This window comes from Columba livia, chromosome 2 (assembly GCF_036013475.1).
Source record: "Columba livia isolate bColLiv1 breed racing homer chromosome 2, bColLiv1.pat.W.v2, whole genome shotgun sequence".
NCBI classification, from domain to species: Eukaryota; Metazoa; Chordata; class Aves; order Columbiformes; family Columbidae; genus Columba; species Columba livia.
This window is the reverse complement of record NC_088603.1, coordinates 6000112-6025969: the sequence shown is the minus strand read 5'-3', so window position 1 is coordinate 6025969 and position 25858 is coordinate 6000112. Positions and strand designations below refer to the sequence as shown.

At 45.1% G+C, this 25858-nt stretch overlaps 1 protein-coding gene across 2 annotated transcripts in view; it reads right to left on the bottom strand.

The window, feature by feature from the left end:
* Positions 1-3369: 3369 nt before the first annotated feature.
* OXSR1 (oxidative stress responsive kinase 1) overlaps positions 3370-25858 on the bottom strand; it is a 102663-nt gene continuing 80174 nt past the window's right edge. For both annotated transcript variants that reach the window (XM_065050363.1, XM_065050362.1), the window contains exons 8-18: positions 25211-25344; positions 22466-22514; positions 19869-19934; positions 19572-19694; positions 15740-15775; positions 14067-14222; positions 10428-10501; positions 8843-8895; positions 8417-8485; positions 7601-7665; positions 3370-6034 (exon numbers count right to left, since the gene is read on the bottom strand). In XM_065050363.1, the coding sequence (XP_064906435.1) occupies positions 5960-6034; positions 7601-7665; positions 8417-8485; positions 8843-8895; positions 10428-10501; positions 14067-14222; positions 15740-15775; positions 19572-19694; positions 19869-19934; positions 22466-22514; positions 25211-25344 (900 nt within the window). In that variant the 3' untranslated portion in view covers positions 3370-5959. The remainder of the gene's footprint in view (positions 6035-7600; positions 7666-8416; positions 8486-8842; positions 8896-10427; positions 10502-14066; positions 14223-15739; positions 15776-19571; positions 19695-19868; positions 19935-22465; positions 22515-25210; positions 25345-25858) is intronic.

Here is a 25858-nt window from a genome sequence, read left to right as displayed (position 1 = left end):
GTCAGACACCAGTCATGGGTCTCATGGATCTGGAGAAGCAGGAGCCAGAAGACTGGAACAAAACACTGCCAGAACTCTTGCGAGGGAAAATGTGATCTGTTCTGCTCCACCAGCACTGGAGAGCCTGAGCTGGGCATCACATTTAAAGGAGGCTGAAGGACACCAAGGCGCTGGACCAAGGACCAAAGGAAGGAGGTTTCCAGCAGGTGAGGAGGCAGCAAAGGTTGGAGCTGAATCGCTTCTCTGGGCTGAGATGATCTCCTCAGCACCTGAGCAGGGTGTGTGTTCATAACACATCTTTCCATGGCTTTTGGTAAAGGTCAGGAGGAATCGATCTGCTGCTGTTTGGGGAGACACTAAGCACCAAAGCTAAAGCACAGAAGGAACATCACACCTCCAGGCGTGCCTGGTCCCCACTGAGCACCCCATCCTTCAAAACACCATTTTCCACAGCAGAAAGCAACCAGAAACAAAAGGATGTCACAAACCTGAGTGGCCACCATGGTCTGAGGGGTACACCCAGCCATTGCTGCACTTCTCCGTGGCATTCAAGCTGTACACCACAATGGAGATGAGGTCGCGGTCCACCGGTGAGTACATGGAGCACCACTCCATGTCCCACAGCAGGGTGAGGTTCAGCTGCTCTTCCTCAGTCAGGTTGGGGCCGATGACACGGATCCAGCTGGTGTCACAGTGATGTGGCATGTGTGGAACCACATAAAGATGGCAGATCTGGTGGAAAGCCACACTGAGGCAGGGAAACGAGGTGAGCAGCACCAGCCGAAATCCCCAAATGCTTTCAGAATTTCCCCACTGTCTGACATGGGCAGCAGTACCTGCAGAGACAGGCTTTCCTGGGCCCGGAACACTTGCTTAAGCCCAAGGTTAAGCCCTACAGCTGTCAGCATCCACAAGAAGTGTGTAAATTTGAAGAAAAAGCAACACTCAGGGTTGGGATTTGTAATCACACCATGTTCCCATTAAGTGAAAGCATGAGACATCTCATGGTGAGCACCCACAAAGGGCAACATCCAAGGATGAAGGTAACTGGTGGACTAGTCAGTCACAGGAGGACTTTGAGGCGCTGGGGCCTTTTAGAGTGTCCATACAGAGACTTCCTACGGGGGTGGGGATGGGAGAGAAAGCTGGGATATAAACCTCTGAGGCTTTTTTAAGGAGGGTTTGGCTAAATACTGGAGAGACTGCAAAGAAGTTGGCTTAGATGCAGGGGATAAGATGCAGCGACGCAGAACATCCCTCACCATCCCACACCTAAAACGTGCAAGTTACATACAACCCCGGTGAAGTTTTCTGGATGTGAGAGTAAAGAGGAACAGTTTAAGAGAAATAAAGAGCCAGAAAATGGCAAACTAAGCCCAAGAGGCTTGGAGTGAATGGAAAAAAGAACTTAAAAAGTGCCACCATCCAAGGCCACCACGTTTTGATTTGTTCTGGTGGGGGTTTTTTGTTTGTTTTTAAGCAAGAACGTGCATATTTTTAGGCAAACGCAGATGGGTGCATCCCAGCCAAAAGGTCTAGGGAACACACTTAGAACTGGACCATCCACACCCGCTCCCCAAAAACACAAATCTTGTCATTGACAAGTCCCTGAAGCTTTAGGGAAACTTCTCCATTCCCACAAACTGAGCAGGAGCCCTTCTGCTTCTCTGAATGGAGACATCATGACACTGAGGTCACTCTTAAAATTGTCCAGATGGCCACTTGAATTGAGCAGACACCAAACCGCCAGCATTTGCCGTGACAAACCTGCTGCCACCACCACAGCAGTGGCTCAGGGCCAGGTCACAGCAGCATTTGCAACCTCTTGGCAAGAGGTTCACTGGCAATCTGCCAACAGCCTCATCACCTGCACGCTGGGACAAGACCTTTCACTTCTGGCACCTCCTCGCTCTCACAGCCCGAAGCACGACCGCTGGGACACGAGTCTGCTGCAGCGGGAAAAGCGGTGCTAACAGGGCAGAGCCATGGAATAGTTTGGGTTGGAAGGGACCTCCAAAGCTCATCCAGCGCCACCCCTGCCATGAGCAGGGACATCTTCACCAGCTCAGGTTGCTCAGAGCCCCGTCCAGCCTGGCCTGGGATGTCTCCAGGGATGGGGCATCCACCACCTCTCTGGGCAACCTGGGCCAGGGTCTCACCACCCTCAGTGTCATAACTTTCCTCTTCATGTCCAGCCTGAATCTCCCTCCTTTAGTTTAAACCATCACCCCTTGTCCTATCCCAACAGGCCCTGACAAAAAGTGTGTCCCCATCTTTCTTACAGTCCCCTTTTAAGCACTGAAAGGCCACACTAAGGTCTCCCCAGAGCTTCTCTTCTCCAGCTGAACACCCCAACTCTCTCAGCCTGTCCTCCCAGCAGAGCTGTTCCAGCCTCGGATCATTCCTGTGGCTCCTCTGGCCCCTCTCCAGCAGGTCCATGTGTGTCCTGTGCTGAGGAACCAGAGCTGGACCAGCACTGCAGGGGGGTCTCACCAGAGCCCAGAACAGCCCAGCCAGAGCTTGGACCCATGAGGGTCCCAAGATGGGGACAAGCCTGGGCTCTACCTCCCACCATCAGTGCGTTTTCTTGAAATCCTGGCTCCACTAGAAACATGAGAGACCTCAGTGGCACCTCTGGATCAGACCTGCCCTTAATCTTCAAATTCAGGAAGAACAAGTAGGAAGCGGAAGGGAAGGTGTGCAGCTCACGCTCCAAATGCTGCTCAGGTTATAAATCACCCCACTTTAATACCAGTCCCTGTCACACTGCGGTGTTCCTGGAAAGGGGAAGCTGCACAGCTTGAAGAAAACCTTTCAACCAGAGTCAAGCTCTCAGGGTACAACCCTAAGTGCCATCCTGGCTCCACTTCTGCACACAAGTCCTGCAGAGCGTCCCCACCTCCTGGGGTTGTCAACCTCCCAAATGCCTCAATCAGAAATGCCCCGGGGGGCTATAGACACCACTCAGACAAAGCCCTTCCCCAAGATCATAGAATCATTTTGGTTGGAAGAGACCTTTAAGATCATTAAGTCCAACCATTAACTTCACACTTCCAAGTCCACCTCTAATCCACTTCCCTAAGAACTTCATCTACGTGTCTTTTAAACCCCTCCAGGGATGGTGACTCCACCACTGCCCTGGGCAGCCTGTTCCAATGCCTGACAGCCCTTTCCAGGAAGAATCTTTTCCTAATATCCAACCTGAACCTACCCTGGGGCAACTTGAGACCATTTCCTCTTGTCTTATCACTTGTTACTTGGGAGAAGAGACCAACCCCTCCATGCTCCAACCTCCTTTCAGGCAGCTGCAAAGAGCAATAATGTGCACCATCCAACCCAATGACATGGAAACCACACACCAAACCCACGCCAATGGACAATTTGTTCTTTATTGATTAAAAATTAGAGACATGCAGTAAAATACAAAGTCCAAAAAAGGAGAAAAAGCCTGAATATTTTACATCTTTCATTATAATCTACAATACACCAAAGTTGTGAAGAGGATCCGTTTTCATTAACAGAGCACTGTCCTTAAAAGTAGGAACCAAAAATTACCACCTGCTTCCAGGTTCAGATCAGAAATTTGCACAAAAACCAAATTCTTAATGACATTGGAAAACAATTATGAATAGCATTGGCACTTACTGGAACATCAGAAAAGACAGTTGTCTAGCACTGTAATAACTCAAGTAAATATTTTGGATCCCTATCCAAAACATCTGGAGATCTATAGGGTAAAAAACCATCCATTTCTTCCTTACTTAATTTTCTCCATTAAAGAACTAAGGAGCCTTGGGATAGTGTGAGCTCAAGCTCTCTAAGGCCTGGCTTGGAGAAGGTGGGGAATAAATAAATAGATGCAGAATTGTTCCATTTGAGCAGTTTGAGCCCTACCTTTTCTCAGCACCAGCACACAAATGAACGAAGAGGTCCCCACGGCACGAGGCAGAAGGGGAAAATAATACTGTACCAAGACTACCTTGTCTCCGTATCCTAAAGGTTTCCAACGCATCCGTGTGGAGCAGAGGGGGACGTGCCAATCGAGGTCCAGCCTGCTGTTCCAAGTCAAGAGCTCGATGGGGGAAGCCAAGGGGAGCACTTTGTGTCGGGCAATAGGAGAAAGTGCCAGAGGTGCCACATGGACACACTTGGCCAAACCCAACCAGCATCACCTCCCTGGTATCGGGCACTTGCTCCCAGGTCTCTTGAGAGCATCTGCTCAGCACCCTGGGGTGCTCTGACCCCCAAAACCCTCTATTCTCCTCTACTTCACACTCACCAGCCACAGGGCTGCAAATAGCCCATGGGGATATATCAAATATCCACCCAGGGGCTAAAAGCAACAAGGGTGGTATAAAAAGAACATGCACAATTCAGGAAGTTTCCACAGCTGCTCGTAGAGAACAATGTATAAATATAGATTGTTCACCTGAAGACTTGGAAATTTTTAGAAGTCCTAATTGAACCCAGTCATTCCGCTTTAACACTCCATTTCTGCATTGTTTGTGGCTGATGGAAACCAAACGCGTTTCCATCTGTGTGTTAAATTACAGGCTTACAATTGCTGTGTAGAAAACACTCCAGAGCCAATAGCAGTTACAAAGGCCAACTGTGAAACAGTAAGGAAAAAAAATAATCAACACCATTATTCACATATTGCATTACAAGTGTCTCTTATCAAACCCAGAGTATAATTTATATTATTCACGTAGAAACTCAAATTCAACACCATATAATAGAAATAAAAGCTAAATACATGTGTGTGATGGGGTTTCGGTGACATCCTGATCAAACGTTGAGGCTCGGACCGGCGAGAAGGCTGCTGGCCCAAGCGATTAGTGCAGGAGGGACACAGCCCGGCGCCCGCTTGCCCAGTACTACCACTCTACTGGCGATTCTTTATTGCTGTAAAACACGACAGGGGTGGTTCCACGGGTACCAGTTTGCAAAGGGACTGGGGGACACATCGGGAGGACACGCGCAGCCGGGCATCACAGACTGGGTTTTGTGAACAGTTCCAAGTGTGTCCTTGGCCAACGCAGAGTGACACAGATCTGCTCTCCCTCTGCCCACGAGGGTTTTGTGGATCATCTGAAAGACCAGTTTCCAGCCTGCGATGCCTCAGTGGTCTGCGTGCACGAACAGGCTACATCTAGGATGCAGAATGAAAGGCGTTTTGAGGAAGGACTGCTTAATGTGAATTAAAAGGTTCAGCCCTCATGCCACGCCTGGCACTCATGTGGAAAGAACCAAAAGAGTAAAATAATAATAACAATAATAATAATAATAATAAAAAAAATAAGGCAGTTTACAAAGGGAAGCTGACTTCAACACCTCAAAGTCAAGGAACTCCTCAAAAACAAGCACAAGGGAAGGCGGCTCTCCCTCCCGCGGGTTAAGACTTGGCTTGCTCAGGTTCAAACCAGCAGTTTTAAAACACACAGCCGAAGAGAAGCGGATTTCTCAGCAGGCCAGGTGACCCAAACATCATGTACATTGGTGTTTCAGATGGAAGGAGAAGCAGGTAAAGAACAAAAGAAGATCCGTTCAGTATTAAAAGTTGTGCAAAAATAGCAAGTGAACAAAAAAAGAATGAAACCACATGTAAGCAAACATTTAGGCATGATCATCAGAGCAGTGGAACCCCCTGCTTCGTACTCAGTAGTATTTTTCTTTAAAGTAAGGCAATAATAAAACGAACATGCAGGCAATGATGTGTTGGAGCTGCATGTTTGAGATGACAGATACAAAAAACCATGAGAGTTGTTTACAAAAGGTGTAAACACCATCGGTAATTTCAGGAAGGTACATGTTCCTATTAAGGAAAATGTTAAAGCTTCTAGGAAGGGGCTGTAGTTCAATTCTTTGGCAGTAGTGGTTGGTTTTTTTAGGCTAACAGAAGCATTACAAATATGCACATGTGGGTTCTCAGTTGGGAAACATCTCCTGGGACCATTGTTTAGCTGATGCTGAGCTGTGCAAATCCTATAAGTTTGCCATCATCGGGAATATCGGAGCCTTCGACACCAGATGCCTGAAACACAAGGAACAGAGATCCAAATAGCGACACGCACACTCTGCCCTCTGATATACACCGTATGTTATCACAAGGTGGATCAGATACAGCCTGCGGAGAGAACAGTCATAGGACAGCTTTGCACTACGGGCATCACCCATAGTTAAAACTGAGCCCTTTCTTGGAAGCTAGGAAAGGCTAGGACTGAAGTTTCGCCAATGCCTGCTCTGACCAGGGCTACGTGCACTAAGTGGGGCAAAACAAGTGAAAACTCCTTACAGAAAGAGTAAAAAACAACACAGCTTTACTACCAACAAACTGGTTACACCTTCACTTTGCCACTCTTACTACCTGAATTCCATCACATCTGAAGGATTCATCTGCCATTCCTTCTCTTCACCTGGCCTATCTCAGTTTTGGCTCTATTTTCCCCCTGCTCTTTTTTGTTCTCTCCCTTCATTCTCTGATTTCCTCCTCAGAGACAATGTATCTGGATCCTCCCTGTTCTCCTCCTCCAAGAAAGGAGTCCATAGCATTTCACAGAATCACAGAATGTCAGGGATTGGAAGGGACCTCAAAAGCTCATCCAGTGCAGTCCCCCCATGGAGCAGGAACACCCAGATGAGGTTACACAGGAAGGTGTCCAGGCGGGTTGGAATGTCTGCAGAGAAGGAGACTCCACAACCTCCCTGGGCAGCCTGGGCCAGGCTCTGGCACCCTCACCAGGAACAAGTTTCTTCTCATATTTAAGTGGAACCTCCTGTGTTCCAGTTTGAACCCATTGCCCCTTGTCCTATCACTGGTTGTCACTGAGAAGAGCCTGGCTCCATCCTCCTGACACTCACCCTTTATATATCTGTAAACATTAATGAGGTCACCCCTCAGTCTCCTCTTGTCCAGCTCCAGAGCCCCAGCTCCCTCAGCCTTTCCTCACACGGGAGATGCTCCACTCCCTTCAGCATCTTTGTTGCCCTGCGCTGGACTCTCTCCAGCAGTTCCCTGTCCTGCTGGAACTGAGGGGCCACAACTGGACACAATATTCCAGGTGTGGTCTCCCCAGGGCAGAGTAGAGGGGCAGGAGAACCTCTCTGACCTACTGACCACCCCCTTTCTAATCCACCCCAGGTACCATTGGCCTTCCTGGCCACAAGGGCCCAGTGCTGGCTCATGGTCATCCTGCTGTCCCCAGGACCCCCAGGTCCCTTTCCCCTACACTGCTCTCTAATAGGTCATTCCCCAAAATTTCATAGCCTGTTTATCTGCCCTGAAATATTTCTGGGTAAGTCTATGTCCCAAGGCCAGAAAATACCCTTTTGTAACATTTTGATATTCTTATCAGTCAGGATAAGGCCGTGTTTGTATTAACACATCATCTCACAGTTATTTAACCCAGGTGCTGCTCAGAAGACACAAACAGGGAGCCTGCACTGCCCACTGTTACACAACCAGTAGGAAACTTTGGGCAAGAAGGGAATATTTAGAGTGTATATATTAGATTCCTACAGCAGGCACCACAGGCACCTATACGGGATGGCTTCTCTTTGCAAGCAACAACTTGTTCGACGAGGGAACAGGTATAAATACCAGTTTGAAGGTGACGGATCTGTTTGCTTGCGGCTCTTCCACAATTTTCTGCAGATTGGCTGCAACTGAAATCACACACACAGAAAAAGGGCAAATATTAGGACAGGCTAGAAAAAACCACAACATCCCAAACTCATTATGCCTGTTTCTATTACCCAAACTTAGAACTTTTAAAAAGGAGAAAAAGTTTAGGTTTCAGTTAAGCTCACTACTTAAATCTAAAGCTTTAAGCTCTGAAAATGCTGTTTCAGAGGTAGTTATTTTTTCCTAGATGTGGTGGGATTAGTAGTAAATTGCCCAACTGCACCTGGAAATCAGTTAATTCTGCACTAGCAGCCTTTCCAAACGCTGTGGCCTGTGTATAATGAACGGTTTTGTTTGCTGTGGCCTAAATACACTGGCAGAGGTGAGTGTTTAAAAGTCTGCCCTGCTGTACAGGACACATTGATATAGCAAACTGTTGCTAGAAGCAGCTGTTGATCTTACTGTTCGTATCCACACAACACCCAGACCTCTCCTGTGCAGGACCCACAAGTTGTACAGGCTTGTGCAGCAATTTGGCAACATATATATGTCGGATGAGACTGATTTAGCTAATGCATTCATAGTTCACAAATGTTTGCAGCTACTTCATGTCCTTGTAGACTAGGGGTTGCCCAAATATACCAGCACAGAACTGACAGCAGAACTGAGAGTTTTGTAGAGCTGTTGGGGTAGAGAACCAAGGTCAAAGCAAACTCTCCTAGTACCCATGGACAGGTCATTTTAAACATGGAAAAAATATACTGAAATTAGTATTACAAAAATACTAATTACCTATTACCAGATCTCTGCCATCAACAAGACCTGCTGAAATGAGTTCTTGAGACACACCATCAGCAGTGTCTGTTGGAGAGAAAACCAAGAGATGGTCAGCACATAGAAATTATCCACTTGATGAAGGTGTCACACAAAAAACTAAAGGAGCTTGTCCAAACCAAACAGCAAGAGTTGTTCGTAAAAGACAGATATTAGGGTGCAAACAAGGTGCAGTCAGGCAGGTTTCAGCTCTGCTGTCAAACTCTGAGCTGGAATTCAAAGGGCTGCACTTTGGTCACATCCATGAACAGTTTTACAAGAGCTCCAAGCCCACCCACTGCGGACAGACACCCATCCCGGGCTCCCATACACACAACTGCACAAACACAGTATCTCCCCTTTGCCCAAACCACCTCCACACACCGGAATCTCCCCCCAGCTCACCTCTCCCTGGGGTGAATTCAAATCGAATATCATTGAGCTCTTTTTTTGAATTCCTGCGGAGAGAAGAGAAGTTTTAGATAGAAGAGACCATTCTGTTGCACTGCTGGGTGCCCAAAAGAAAGTGCTGTCATTGAATAATCACTCCGGGAGGAGAATCACAGAATGTCAGGGATTGGAAGGGACCTCAAAAATTCATCCAGTCCAATTCCCCACTGGAGCAGGAACACCCAGATGAGGTTACACAGGAAGGTGTCCAGGCGGGTTGGAATGTCTGCAGAGAAGGAGACTCCACAACCTCCCTGGGCAGCCTGGGCCAGTGTTCTGTTATCCTTACTGAGAAGAAGTTTCTTCTCAAATTTAAATGGAACCTCCTGTGTTCCAGTTTGAACCCATTGCCCCTTGTCCTATCATTGCTTGTCACCAAGAAGAACCTGGCTCCATCCTCCTGACACTCACCCTTTATATATCTGTAAACATGAATGAGGTCACCCCTCAGTCTCCTCTTGTCCAGCTCCAGAGCCCCAGCTCCCTCAGCCTTTCCTCACACGGGAGATGCTCCACTCCCTTCAGCATCTTTGTTGCCCTGTGCTGGACTCTCTCCAGCAGTTCCCTGTCCTGCCGGAACTGAGGGGCCACAACTGGACACAATATTCCAGATGTGGTCTCCCCAGGGCAGAGTAGAGGGGCAGGAGAACCTCTCTGACCTACTGACCACCCCCTTCTAATCCACCCCAGGTACCATTGGCCATTGGTAAATTCATTGCACCCTTTACCTTCCTAGGGCAGAAACTAATCACTTGGGTATATTCTGTTTCTCAACCCAAGTGGCCTGAAGTCCAGGACAAGCAAGTGCCACCTCTGTGGTACAAGGCCACGTCGCTCCACTGTCTCACCAACTCATATCTGTCAGAAGACAGATGCTTGGAGTACACTCTTCAGAGAAGGAGGCACTTGCTCAAATGCAGATGCAAACATCTGGCCAGGGAAGACTGGGAGGTGATGTTCAGAAGTCCCAGACCAACATCTACCAAAACCTGAGATGCCTACAGAGATGAGAGGCAGGTTCCTTCAGTGAGAAACGTCAATATGTGTAACAACTGACAGCAGAATGTGCCAATAGTCTGTTTTCTGCCTATTTCTAGCAGCACGGACCACAATCTCTGCCTTGAATTGAGTAAAAGCGCTTCACTTTCAGAACTGGCTGAAGACTAAACTTGTGCCTGAAGAATAAGATGGTCCAGAGGAGGCCAGAACCCCTGGATCCCTGATCCCTTTAGGGAACTCAGATAAATCCTTCCTTCCCATCTTGTTAAAATTGGGGAATATTTATACAAATATCAAAACTTGTTTCAATCTACAGCTCTTGTCAAATGGAAGAAGTGATGACCTTTGAAGGTTCCTTCCAACCCAAACTATTCCAGTGCTTTTCTGGCTCCTGTTTTCAGAAGGGTGGATGAAATCCAGGCTGACAAACAGCACATAACCCCCACTCTTTTAATTAAAAAGCACTTGGCAAGATGCATCTTCCACTGTCCCTATCTACAAAAACTCACTTGGACAGAATGGGTCAGTTTTGTGCCCTTACCTTAACCTTAGTACAAGGCTGATGGGGACTTTTGTATCTTCCTGTACCGGAGCTGCAGCAGGGGCAGGTGGGGCCTGCAACAGGATTACATAATTTTAAAACAGATTAATTATTTCTTTCTCTGGTTTTAAAACTACAGACAACCTTGAACAAGTACAAATAAAAGTTTAACTCATCACTGGAATCATTGCACTACAGTGAAAAAGACAACAGGAGAACTTCACGCTTAAACAGTAACCCAGGAGGTTCTCTGCAACTGCCTTGAAAAGAGTAAAAGCAACACAACTTTGAGAAATGCCAAAATTGCAAGAGGCTTCAGAAGTGCTAAATGTAAGACGACTGCTCGCTTTGTGTCAAGATGGTTTCTAGGCATTCCTGACAGCTTCAAGACCGGAGAATCACAGAACGTCAGGGATTGGAAGGGACCTGGAAAGCTCATCCAGTGCAATCCCCCCATGGAGCAGGAACACCCAGATGAGGTTACACAGGAAGGTGTCCAGGCGGGTTGGAATGTCTGCAGAGAAGGAGACTCCACAACCTCCCTGGGCAGCCTGGGCCAGGCTCTGCCACCCCACTGAGAAGAAGTTTCTTCTCAAATTTAAGTGGAACCTTTTGTGTTCCAGTTTGTACCCATTACCCCTTGTCCTACCATTTTTTGTCACCGAGAAGAGCCTGGCTCCATCCTCCTGACACTCACCCTTTATATATCTCTAAACATTAATGAGTCACCCCTCAGTCTCCTCTTGTCCAGCTCCAGAGCCCCAGCTCCCTCAGCCTTTCCTCACACGGGAGATGCTCCACTCCCTTCAGCATCTTTGTTGCCCTGCGCTGGACTCTCTCCAGCAGTTCCCTGTCCTGCTGGAACTGAGGGGCCACAACTGGACACAATATTCCAGGTGTGGTCTCCCCAGGGCAGAGTAAAGGGGCAGGAGAACCTCTCTGACCTACTGACCACCCCCTTCTCATCCACCCCAGGTACCATTGGCCTTCCTGGCCACAAGGGCCCAGTGCTGGCTCATGGTAATCCTGCTGTCCCCAGGACCCCCAGGTCCCTTTCCCCTACACTGCTCTGTAATAGGTCATTCCCCAACTTACACTGGAACCTGGGGTTGTTCCTGCCCAGATTCAAGACTCTACACTTGCCCTTGTTATATTTCATTAAATTTTTCCCTGACCCCTGTGTTTTAATCCCTGCTCTGAACATTTTATTTAAAAACCTGATGCAATTGCAAAGAGTACCTGTAAAATAATTTAACTGGCAGATTAGCACATACTCTCAGCTACTTTTTTTTTTTGTAAAATCGAAGGCTTTAAGAGCATCTATCAGCAATTTTATAGCTGCCTATTTTAGTTTCTGTGTAAATTCTGAGTAATTATCAGAAGCTGTAATCACAGCATTTTATATTGGTCAGCAGCAGATGTCCAGCAGGACAGGCCCACGAGGTGTCTGTCTTTATGGCACTTTTACTTCCAAGTCAGGGGCTAATTGTTAATCAATCTCCACCAAAAAACCCAAACAAAACAGAAAAAGGTTGGTCATTCTTCTACTGTGGAATTCCTCTGTGCTGCACATGCTGAGTCAGGGATTTTAAATCTGCATTAACAAGACACACACCACACTAGGCTGAGAATTTAAGCCTAGAAGCCTTGACCAAGCTTTTTAATCTTGATCATTTGCTTCTTCATGAGAGTAAAAAAAACAATAGCCCTTTAAGACTGTTTTACTCCATTTGTAGGTAGTTTTGTGTCAGCCATGCAGCTTGGGGCTTCTGATCACAATCCTGTTTCTGTTAAAGCCGAAAGCTTTACAAGCTCAGTGAAAACAAACAAGGGCTCATAGACAAGACCAGAGGTCTGCAAAACAGTAACCAATGAGCTACAATAACCAGAGAAGAGCTATAAAGAAGAACATATTAACAAAAAGGAGCTATAAAGGAGAACATATTGACAAAAAGAAGCGGTAAGGAAGAAGATATTGACACAGAAGAGCTATAAGGAAGAACACACTGACACAAAGGTATGAAGTTCAGCTGAGGACAAGCTACCAACAAATAAGCTATTGAGCACTAGTGGGAGGGAGCAAGATACTCTGCTAGTGCAAATCAAAGTGCAAATCAAAACACTTTCATTGAGGCCAACACCACTACAATTAACCAAACAGAGCCCCGGCCTTCACTGCTGCTGGTGGTTCAGCTGCTGCAGCAAATTCAGGGATTAAACACTGGCCCTTCTTCAGGAGATTTGAAGGGCTTTGATTTAAGTATTGAAGTTAATTTTAATGTAGCCAAGAATGTGTCAGACCCCAACTCCCCTACTTTTGTTTAATGACTAAAGCTCTGTCTTGAACAGTTTTGTAAAGAGGAACATGAGCTGACTGCGGTGAAGTGATACACGTATCTTTCCACATTCTTTAAAAGAAAAACAATGAAACATTCCTAGGAAGGAGTAAGTCTAAGAGTTATTTTTCTAACCAACACTGCCAAATCTTTTCCCTTTGTGTCTGCCAAAGGGCGATTGGTAACTTGGCCCCATCCAACAGTGACGACAACTCCCCACCAACAAATATGAATATTAGTGTCTTTAATTAAAAAAAAAAAGGTGCTGTCATTTGGGAGTCTGGCAAACTCTGCTTCCCCCCTTCAGCAACCCACAAGACATGTTTCAAATACCTCAGTAATGATTTCGGTTGGCCATTTTGCTCTTTTACCACAAGTCAGAGCACTTCCCTGACTTTGCCACACCTGCCTGTCTGCTCCATATCCTGCACCTTGGGGTGATCTAGCTAAGAATTAAATACAAACTTGGCGAGCTTTCACATTCTCCATACTGCCCCTCAAAGGTCCATTCTCCCCTCTCTGCTTGAAATGAAGTGTATAAAAACACCACAAGGTTCAGAGTTGCCCAAAGATGGAGTTTCTCTGCAATTTTTGACTGCTGAAAGGACAGTTGTAACCGAGGCCTCCTGTCTCTCTTGTGAAGTCTGGAGAACTTGCACGTTCTAGTTTCTTCCTCTCACTTTTCTCTCCACTCTTACCCCATAGATGCAAATGGCACTGAGAGACATAATCAGAGCCTGTTTCTGCTGCACCTTAAACATTAAGAACAAGCAGCTTAAATAAGATTGTCCCTTTTTCTTACCTCTTACCTTGCCTCAAAGCAGAGCACACAGAACCACAGACTGGCTGGGGTTGAAGGGACCTCTGGAGATCATCCAGTCCAACCCACCTGCTCAAGCAGGGTCACCAGAGCAGATCACACAGGAATGTGTCCAGGTGGGTTTGAATGTCTCCAGAGAAGGAGACTCCACAACCTCTCTGGGCAGCCTGGTCCAGGGCTCCGGCAACTCAAAGTCAAGAAGTTTCTCCTCATATTTAGATGGAATCTCCTGTCTTTCAGGAGGTTCCACTCCCTGAACAGCAGGAAAAGTCACTGCTCACCCACAGAATAGGAAGGAAGAACTGCTGGCCCCACACTGACTCCCCTCCTTTTGCAAGACACTAACCCAGCTGTTAATTAGCGCAAGCAGCAGCACTAACCCAACTCCAGAAAAGCAACTTTCATAGCTTTAGATCATTTCAGCGCGTCTTGAACGGAACAAGGCGCGAAGCTGCAAGCTGGCCCGAAGGTTTCTGATGTTACCTGGGCTGCTGCGGGGGCTGCTGGTGGAGCCTGGCTGGGGGGAGGTACAGCAGCTGGAGGTTGTGCAGGCGCTTGTCCTGCAGCCTGAGGTAGTTGAGTAGGTGCCTGTGCTGGAGCACTGAGTGAAGGACCTGGAGGTTCAGCTGATGGGAACAGCTGCAAGAAAAAAGGTGGTTTTGTGAGAAAAGGAACCCAAGAGTTCTGACTCAAGCACCAGCTTTCCAAAAAGCACTTGTATGCCACTCTGAGAAGTTCCATGTTAATGGCATTCCCAGGCATCCAGGACACCGGTCCCACGTTGATGTTGAAGGGTTTTAATGCTTCCTCACATCCAGGGACCCCCTTCTACCCTGATATGTTCAAGTTTGACTCACCAGTAATGAAGGATAAAAAGCCAAAATAGCTGCATGACTCTGGATCTTGGACAAAAATTACACTCTGTGCAGCCACCAAAGCTGGATGCACACATATCACATCCCAGCCGGGATAAGAGCACCTTATCCTTTAGTTCCTCCTTTTCAGAATCCACATCCTACTTATATTTTCAAATAGCCATGCAGTCAGAACAGAGCAACTCTGCTTTGACTCGTAGTTCCATTCAGAGAACACAGATATCATCAATAACTTATCCATTTGTAAAACAAATATCAGAGACCAATCTGGACATTCAATTGAAAAGTGAATTTGGAGCTTAATTCCTTCAAAACACACAAGACAAGAATGTTTAGGATTGGACTTAAAGTTAGTCCCCCGCGAGAACAATAATTTGGGGGTGGGGAAAAGGAGCTAAATGGAAGTTTAACCTTTATTACCTCTCGTGTTATTTAGAATGGAGAAATTGATTTTGGTATGGTAGCCAAAGAACTATAAGCTTGATGGCACTTCTTCAGTGTGTCCTGTGACTTATTCCATTCAGTTGTAGGAAACACACATCACTTTGTATATTGAAAACCTGGCAGCAGACCTCCAAACCACAATATATATGAAGAGATGTATCAGAACAGGGAAATTGATCCCAAAGGGATTCTAGTTTTCAGCATTGAGGTTAGTTTGTCAAATTACAGTGCTGGAACTGTAGTCTTTTTTAAGACTTCCCTTTATAATCAGTCCTTGGAAACAGATGAAGGAAAAGCAGGACAGCCTAACCCGAGATTAACTTCAATGAGACTGCTCTGTTTATCTTGCCACACAGGTAAGGAGAAGCAAGACATAGCCCAGTCTCTAGAAGATAGGCAGTCTCTATCACTGAAAGATAAGATATACTAATATTCCTAATATAAGAAACACAGGACAGAACTGAAGGCAGATTATCAAGTGCAATTGAAATTTCATTTGCTATCGAATACTACAACAGGTTTATTCCACACGTCCGAGCATAGGTCCCAAACCAGTGAATCAGACTACGCAAAACACACATTTTTAAAGTTGTGCGGGTTTTGTTTGTTTGTTGTTCTGTTGCCGTTGGGTTTCGTTTTTATTTGTTAGTGTTTTGGGGCTTTTTGTGTGTGTGGTTTTTGAGGAAGACATTGATTCCTTTTGAATGGAGGCTTTCAAGCAGGTACCAGCTTCTACTTGACACAATATTGTGCCCAAAGGCTAACAAAAACATGATCCTGGAAACAACAGCAATAACTGGGAGTCATTTGGGGAAACCATTTGCAACTATAACTTACCTCTGAATTCTGTACAGGTTCTTTCACTCTGGGAGACTGAAAAACAATTAAAAAAAGGCTGTCATTGCCCAAATAAAGTGAATTTGACTAGAAAGATTTGTCAGAACCATACTGAACATACGAAACCCACACAATTGCTTTCAATTTAAATATATATATTAATATGCACAATAAAACGGGACACCACACAATTTGGTGGGAACCTAATCACGTCACACCATCCAGAAAAATACAGTCGTGTTTCACAACTCGCACAGTTGGTATTTACCCATATAACACTCCAAGCTGCTATCAGTGTAAACCATTAACATTAACCATTAGATCGCTCAGGCTGGATCAAATTACTTGTGCACCGGTGTGGCAAAATCCATTTTAAGCTACTAAAGTCTTGCAGAAAAAAGATAAGCCACACAAATTTGTCTTCCTGAATTCTGCTGGAATTTGTGTACTTAAGGAACTAGTTCGCAAACTGACTTGCTTAAACCATAGAAAACCTTGGAAAAAAAGGAAAAACAAACCAAAGAGAAACCAGTGTACTGTGCTGTTTAATAGAGGACATCTTTCCACTGTTCTCACCATTGGACTCTGCATTAGAAATGAGAAAACTGACTGTACGCAAGTTCAGCAGTGAAACAAAGACACCAGTGGAATGGAGGGGAAAGTGCAGGCAAAGAACGCGACCTGTCTTTGCTTATCAGTCAAATGAAGATAATATTCATTAGCTGTTTCACATGAGCAGGAAGGAATTGCTGAGCACTCCTGGAAAGCCCTGCAAATAAAAGCCGTCAGCTTTGACTCCTAACAGGTCCAGACATAGACAGGGCATTAGACAGGGAGGACACCTTGGACTGTTCCTTCTCACCATGGTCTGGAAGACAGGTGGTGATTAGGGCAGTACAGGTTTGACAGAAGAATATAAGTCTTATCATGCCACTATCTTAACTTTAACCAATGCCACTAAGTTAAACAAAGCAGATCAGAGCGATTTGTAACATACAGAATCATTGAATCGTTGTGGTTGGAAAAGACTTTTAAGATCATAGAGTTCAACCACTAACCTAACTCTGGCACAAAGCCACGTCCCCAAGAACCTCATCTATGTGTCTATTCAACACCTCCAGCATGGTGACTCCACCACTGCCCTGGGCAGCCTGTTCCAGTGCCTGACAACCCTTCCCATGAAGAATTTTTTCCTAATATACAATCTGAACCTCCCCTGGTGCAACTTGAGGCCATTTCCTTTCATCTTGTCACTTGTTACTTGGGAGAAGAGACCAACCCCCTCCATGCTCCAAGCTCCTTTCAGGCAGTTCAGAGATCAGAAGGTCTCCCCTCAGCTCCTGTTCTCCAGCTGAACCCCCAGGTCCCTCAGCCGCTCCCATCACACTTGTGCTCCAGCCCCTCACCAGCTCCGTTCCCTTCTCTCAACTCGCTCCAGCACCTCAAGGGCTTTCTTGGCGTGAGGGGCCCAAAACTGACCCCAGGATTTGAGGTGCAGCCTCAGCAGTGACTAGTTCACAGGGAAAATGACCCAGAGGCCTCTCATGAGAGAAACCACAAGCTCTTATTCTCAGAACAGCAAATTACAAAACGTCCTCTGGAGAGGAGGAGAAGGAACAGTTCCTTCACAGAGACTATGTGCAGACAGTGTCAAGAAAAAAGTGACTCAGCTGGAAAGGTAAAACCTGAAATCCGTCTCAGATGTTGAGCCGTCCCTTGACAGTTACCAGACAAGACGAAAAACGTGGCATTTCTCCCAGAGATAAACAACCGCGCTGCACATCTGCAGGCCACAGTGCTGCTCATGTCCAAGAGCATCCAGATGCCTCAAGGAAGAACTCCAAAAGAGCTTGTCTGAAAGATTAGAGTGTGGGAGACACCGTACAGACAAGTACAGAAACTCTGACCCCACAGCTAACAACTAACCCAGATAAACGGCAAACAGAAGCAAACGGAAGAAAAACATGGACAGAAATAGGACAAATATTAAAAGACATTTACCTAATTAAGGCACAAAGAGGATGACTTTGGGGATGTGCTGAAATCTATTTGTTCTAACTTACTATTGCTTGTGTAATCAGAGACGATGTGAGTAACCAGTGAAACATGACCCAGCATGTGCCACCGCACAGATTTAGTGGGTAACAGAAGGTGAACGAGTTAAAACCCACATAGCACAATTGCTCTAATCTAAATTCAGGGTTTTAAATACCAAGAGCAAAGAAGTTTAGTAAGTCTTCATATCCAAAAGATGACATGAGGCCAGCGAGTCGGCTTATTCAATGAACCGGGCAGATATTTCTGGCTGTTTGTAATAAATATTTGTCTGCTTTCAGGTCAAGTCATAGCAAGAGACTTGTGAAATATATGTTTGTACATATTAAATTCACCCAATTTTTTTTCTATAAAGTGGAGAAAGGCGGAATATTTAGGTGGAAACTTTTATGCGGGATAATACTGAAGCATTTTAACAACTTAAGTCAATCTGCAAGCCCTTCTTTTAAGGCACACAGCAAGAAAACACAGGTAGAACTGGAATAACAGAATGATTTGGATTGGAAATGACTATTAAAGGTCCATCTCATCCAAGCCTTCTGCCATAGGCAGGAATAAAAGTTGACACATAGTGTAAGTTATTCTACCTTACAACTTAGTTAAAATGGCAGAAGGATTATAGTTACGTGGAATTTACAGCCTGTGTTTGATTATATTTTACACCTACAGAAGGAATTCAGAAGATTTCAGCTTATAAAGGGTCAAGAATTTCAGTGGTATCCACCTGGTACCAGCATATCCTCCTCAACCACGTAACACGAAGCTGGATATAGTAACTTCAGAAAGTCACAATAGTTGTTGCCACAAAGTATGAAATTACTACATCAATAGAGGCCTTTAAAAAGTCAGGTATTCAAAGGATGTCAAAAAGATGCAAAGTCTTGCTTTTAATATTAAAGCATCTATGCAGAGCATCAGTAGAAGGAAAAGCAATGAAGGAGAAATAAGAAAAGCTGCAAAGGGATAAATGCCTCAAACCAATACTGTTTTGGGTTTTTTTTCCCTTTCATATTGAAAAGCTTCCTCTAAAAATCCTTCACTGTCTCACTAATTCAATTACAGAATGGTTAAAATGCACAGTCCACTTCAGGGCACCTACTGTAGTGAAAAGGGAACAGCTAAGCCATTCCAGCCAAACCCCACACTGAAGGAAGACAGTCTGGATATTTATTGTCATCTTTCAGTTGATGACTATTCATTACTCCTCTGTGTTCTGGGTTTTTGTGCATGTGTTGGGAGAGGTGGTGTTTTTTGGAGGATATTTGAATGCTGAACTTGATGGACATTTTCAACCAGAACTAATGGATTTCAGTGTAACTGGTGTGACAGAACCAGGCCCTGTGCATTTCATAGATCAGTCATAAGCACACGTCCTATGGATTTCAGCTCCATCCTGGAGCGGGCAGCAGGACAAAGCCTCTCCTGATGCTTCCAGAAGAAAGCATCTCGAACAGTCAGCACCCTTAAAAACAAAGGGAACATCCCAGCTCAAGTGATTGAGTGTGCTGAGCTGGGAGCAAAAAATCTGAATTAGTGTTCTAAATGATGCTCAGCATCCCTGAACAAGACCAGCTGATGACAGAAGAGATCAATACAATCTCTTCAACCAGAGATCGATACACCTTCTAGTCTGTTTGGCTACAAACTCAAGGGAAGGGAATATAATTTAATATATATCATACTTTCAAAAGGCCAGATGCTTCCCAGGGATATTAAAACATACCACAGTTGGAAAAGAAAACAGAGAGAGTAGAGCTATCGGAGTTTGAGGACCCACCCTGAGCTGTGAAATTGCTGCTCTGCCTTCCTCACTTTCTTCATCTAGCTCATCATCACTCCATTCCCAGCCTCCATCTTCAGTCTTGTGAAGACGTCCGCTGGAACCGGGGACTCTCCGGACCTGCTCAGCACAAAGACACAGCACAAAGACATCATCTACAGTGGATCTCTTTTAGAAGAAGCAGCACAAGAGCATCTTCAGCTTGCAATGTCTGCCAGGGCATTTAAAGACTTTATTTAGTATTTATTTAACTAGCATGACTGTAACAGCAACAGCACAGGAGGTTTTCAGTACCTTTCTGGATCTTTCAGACATCGTTGGTGCTCTTTGCAACATCTTCTCTTGCAAAAATTCTTTATTCTGCAAAAGAAAAAAATACCAAACATTTGCATTGCTGAAAATGCCCTTTCATTCCTTCCAATAAAGAAACCACTAAGTTATTTCTAGCAGAAAGTATATTGCATGTTTCATCCCCATGCACCAAAGATATTAAACCACTTTCTTCCTTTGAACTACAGTACATGATGTTTCATCCTAAATACCTTTTTAAACGAGCGGTCACACTTGCCCTGTGTAAAGTGATACGGAATTAACAACTGAGGAGTTGTATAGTATTCTGTCTGATTTACTGGGGAACACGATTTTATGCTTCTTATGTCTCCGCAGGGTATCAGATGCTGCGATATTTGGCATTCTTCCATTCCCAGATCCTACACCACCTGGATCCAGCCACTTTGCTTTATCTTGCCTCTAAATTTATGCCAGTCCGACCAGCAAAAGGCAAATCTCAGATGTCAGGCAGGCCTGGGTGTAGGGACATCTACATACTGGAGTATTCAGACCCAGGAATTAGGGCAACAGAAGTGGCTGAAAAAAAGTACAGCACGTGATGTTTAGAGAGGAAGCAAATGAATCACAGAATCATAGAATAGTTTGTTTTGGAAGGGACCTCCAAAGCTCATCCAGTGCCCCCCCTGCCATGAGCAGGGACATCTTCACCAGCTCAGGTTGCTCAGAGCCCCGTCCAGCCTGGCCTGGGATGTCTCCAGGGATGGGGCATCCACCACCTCTCTGGGCAACCTGGGCCAGGCTCTCACCACCCTCAGTGTCCAAAATTTCTTCCTCATGTCTGGCCTGAATCTCCCCTCCTTTAGTTTAAAACCATCACCCCTTGTGGTGATCACAACAGATTAAATATTGGGAAACAGCTGTGATGCTTTACTGTATTAAATTCCCTCTTCAGCAAGCTATTCTGGACTGGTTAACATGTTGGCTGCTGGGTGTACAACTTTCCAACCACTTGAGTACGGAGCCCAACCGCTGGCTGTGGGGGATGCAGTCCAAGCAACCACCCTGGCACTGGATATTTCCCACCAAAACGCTGGATATTCCCATCATCTGTACCCTTTAAGTGCTTCCAGAACTCCCCCGTGATGGTTTCCTGCAGGTAGGATGGAAAACCTCAAGACAAACGCTGTTGTCTCCTGATGAGTGGCTCTCGGCATTATCAACACATATAATTGCATAGCATAGGCTGTATTTTTTATATACAGGTCAGTATAGACGTACAGAAATTGGATTCTTCTGTCCTCAAGTTACAGCTGTCAGTTTGGCTGATGTATAGAAGTAATTTAACACTGAGCGTTAAGCGACACACATTTTCACTTTGGGTGCCGGGTTAGGTATTGCCTCATTTACAACGTTAATTTTCTATCACCACATATGCTAATATGTTACTCTGTGGCAGCTTAATGAAAGCATGAAGGAGATTTTACACACAATGAAGTACAACATGAACCAGAAACTCGTATAACCAAACGGAGAAAGGTCAGCAATGCGTAAACCATCTTATCACTTTGGACACCAAGTGGCCACACCGGTGGACAGATGAGGACTATTCAGTTGCCTAAAATCCCATTACGGACAATGAAAACCCAGTTAACACTGTCAAGCACCCACGCATCAATTAAACTTGCCCTAAAGCAAAGTCCTGCATTTCATAAACTGGATCACTCTCTAGAATACCTTGGTGGCACCTGTTAGATCTGTCAACTTTAGTAGGACATCCAGCTCCATACAGATATCCAGATGTGGCCAATTACATTTAAGCTTCTTAATCTGGGAGCTGAAATCTCCTTTGATTAATTGGTGATGCTGCTGTGCTATCCCAGGTATCAGATATCTTGTTGACAGTTTAATCTGTGTTCTGTTATAAAACCCATGTATTTCAATCACAAACATGCCACAGAAAAAAAAAATAAGCAAGCAGAAACATTTCCCATTCCCATGAAAATAAAATTTATCCCCTGCATTATTTCTGTCTGTCTCCCCCTGACAAGACCTGGCACATTGTATATGTGTTAATCTCCAGGCAGTAATTACATAAATGCTCACTGGCAGTTCACTTCCAGGCTAGAAATGGGAGTTTCTTCCTATTTTGTACCACAAGATCTTCATTTTTCATAAGGCGACACAAGGTGAAACAGTTTTAGGCAGCCTCTGCACAGTGGGCTTCATTCACCGCTTCGCATACAGACTGATTATAGAGTTTACTAAAATATAAGTCACATTTACTGCCACAGAGACCTTTACAGTCAGACGCGCAGCCAGAACGGCACCGTTACAAGAGCAGAAAAAAGCCCCTAAAGCCACTGAAAGACATTTAAATGCTCAAGAATTGCTAGAGAATTGCCCTTAATAGCAGCGCACAGGAGGAGGTCCAGAAGAGAGGTTTTAACTCTGTTCGTTCACAATGACCCATTCAGCCCGCTCAGTTAGGCCAGGCCTAAGCAAAACAGCCCACGTCCACGCCAGTAAAGCTGTCACCAAGCCCATCATCCTTCTGACAAGCTCCCTCTCTCCACAGATCCATTTAGGAAGGGTTTTCTTACCTTTGCTTTCGTGAAAAATTTGTGTCTTAAGAGTTCTGCTGCTGTCGGTCTGTCAATAAAAACAGATGTAGAACAAAAACACAATTATAAACACTCCCTTTCACCACAACAGCGTCTTACAGGTTGTTGCAACACCATCTCATAAGGGTATCGGTTTCTCCTGCACAATTCCCCTAAAAATCAAGGTATTCCAAGTAATTTTCACACCAGCAGTTTTTAAATACACTGTGTATTCTGATCAAAGGCGGTGAATAAGCTGGGGGGGGCATTGCCCCCATTTTGACGTTGAACTTGAGCCTTGGACTCAGTCTGATAGAATTGTGGAAACAATTTGCTCAACATCGAAACAAGAGCTCATCACCTACAGGAGCGCAGTGCTCTCCATGTGCAAGAAACACAGCTATTTCACAGCCACTTCATTATCTATGTGTAATTAATCCCAATAAACACAGATGGAATGATCAATCGTTGTCTAACAGAAAAGGAACAAGATATTTTCCCCTTTAAGTGAGGCTTTAGGATAAATACTAAAAAGTAGAAGATATTCCTTTGTCAGTTTAGAAGGAGCTTTGAAGACTCAGATGTACATGAGAAACTACCAGCTGACAGCATTTCCCACACTGCAAACTCCACTTATATAGTAACAGAGTTTAATTAAGGACGTGCAAAGGCCATTTATCACAGGGTTTATTTCATCTCAAATTATGCTACTACACACAAAAAAAATCCAACTTATAGCAAGGGAGCCCCATAAATAATTAAAAAGCAATTGCACTGAATTCTCCTCTTAAAGAATCCATATAATGTGCATAAATACATCGGATTGTGTGAGTTGTTCATTAGGGGCCGGGCTCCCGCTCCCGCAGCAGGATGATGATGGTGGCTGTTGGTGGTGGTTGAGAGGAGAATGATTCAAAGTGATTACGTTTAATTCTGATCAGCACACACACTAACCTGCAGGGATAAGGGAGAAAGGAAAAAAAGACATCGTGCTGGGAAAAAAACAAACACACAACAACAACCCTGCTATCAGCATTTATCAAGCACTCTGCTGGTTTCAACAAGCATCTCAAGTGTAAAGCTCGTTAGAAGAGATCCCATCTCCTGATGCCTGAGGAGCGTTTCTTCCTGGATTAATCACAAAAGGAAACTGAAAATCGTCTTTATTATTATTATTTTATGAAGGGACTCTTTCCTTTCCAGAATTGGAAGGCTGACCATGAGTCAACAATGTGCCCTTGTGGCCCAGAAGGCCAATGGTACCTGGGGTGCATTAAGTAGAGTGTGACCAGCAGATCGAGGGAGGTTGTTCCTCCCCCTCTGCTCTGCCATGGTGAGGCCACATCTGCAGTTCTGTGGCCAGTTCTGGGCTCCCCACCTTAAGAAGGACAAGGAATTACTAGAGAGAGTCCAGCGGAGGCTACAAAGATGATGAAAGGTCTGGAGCATCTTTCTTACGAGTAGAGACAGAGAGCTGGGGCTGTTCAGCTGGAGAAGAGAAGCTGAGAGGGGATCTCATCAGTGTTTATAAATATCTCAGGGTGGGTGTCAGAGGATGGACCAGACTCTGTTCAGTGGTGCCCAATGACAGGATGAGGGACAACGGGCACAGACTGAAACACAGGAGGTTCCATCTGAATATGAGGAGAAACTTCTTTCCTTTGAGGTGCCAGAGCCTGGCCCAGGCTGCCCAGAGAGGCTGTGGAGTCTCCTTCTCTGGAGACATTCAAACCCACCTGGACACCTTCCTGTGTGATCTGCTCTGGTGACCCTGCTTGAGCAGGTGGTTTGGACTGGATGATCTCCAGAGGTCCCTTCAAACCCCAAGCAGTCTATGATTCTGTAATAAGTTTGCTTATAGAGGAGAAAAAAAGAAAACTAAGAGGTATAAAAAATGACCTGTGGGAATGCTTCTTTACCTTTGCATTTGAAGGAACACTATTTTTAATGCAGGATGAACACTCCTTCAAAGAGCTTCACTAAATCTGACAAATGCAATGACTGCCCTTCACAGAAACACTTCTGAGCTCTCCTGCGTGACAGGCTCTGGGTTTTAAGCTGCCGCAGACAGACCCTCACGCAGCTTTGAACGATTCCATAATATAATATAATGATATCCTGAGAACGTCAACATACACACCACCCCCTCAGTGGTATTTCTAATACCACTGAGTGAGTAGTCAAGTTACTATTACAAGGAAGACTAAAAGTGTCGTCAGGTCACTTAAGCAATCTGTATTGATGAAAACACACCGGTAGAATTTGCCAGTGTTTTTCCTTATTTCCCCTCCCAAACCAAATATTGCTTATAATTAAGCATGTCAAAACTACACTGAAAGCCTTCTTTGCTCTGGCGTATTTTAAATGCTTATTTATGAACCGTCACAAATAAACACATATTGCCCAACATGTACTTTTCTGATTGATAAACACAGAGCGGTTTTGTCAGGGAACAAAACATGAACTGCAGTCACCTGCTGGAGGTGGCAAGGGGGGGACTGGGACGCACCCTCATTAACCCAAATGGCCGGGCACAATGCCATTTATCCTTAAAAATAAGGACAGCCAAGAGAACTTGCTGCCACACAGCGAGATTGCTGTGTTCATTGTGACCGAGAGGCTGGAAGGGCAGAGAGCCTACCAGCTTGAAAATACATGGAATACAATGAGCTTTGTGGGTTTGTTTTAGGTTTTCCTGTTGTTGTTTGGTTTTAATTGATTTTTAATTTATTTTGGTGTTCTTACCTTTTCTCAGGGTCTTTCTGTAGGCACGATGAAATCATCTTCCTAAATGACTTCCCATACTTCTTCAGCATCTCCTTATCTTGCACACCAGTTTCCAAAGATGGAGGATCATTCTGTAGCGTCAGCATTAAAACCTGAAAGAATTACGTCTATTGGCAATGAGATTTTTCTTGGTCTTTGTTAGAGACCAATCTTGGGAATGCTGTATTTTAGACAAGCATTTTCATGAAGTATCTGAGTCAACAAGGACTGTTTCATCACAACGGTTCTCTGAGAGTGGCCTGAGCTTAGAGTGAAGTTTCTTACAGCTTTGCCCATCTCCTCACATTCACCAGACAGCAAAAACTCACTGACCACCTCCTCAAGACAGTCACAGCATCTCTCCTCTTCCTTCTGCTTCCCACACTCACTAATTTAATAGAAAATCATCTTTAAAACTTCTACACCTCTGCAAATTCTGACTGTCAGCTGAGAGGTTCCAGACTCACACAGGACCTTGAGTTACATCCACCTCCTTCCCATGGGAAGCCAGGTAAATTTATACCCAACCATGTATGCTCCTGTTTTCCATCGCGCCTCCTGGCCCACGGTGCAACCCTGGGGCCAAACAAGAGGTTGGGATTTGCTTTCAAGTCTGTCTGGTGTGAT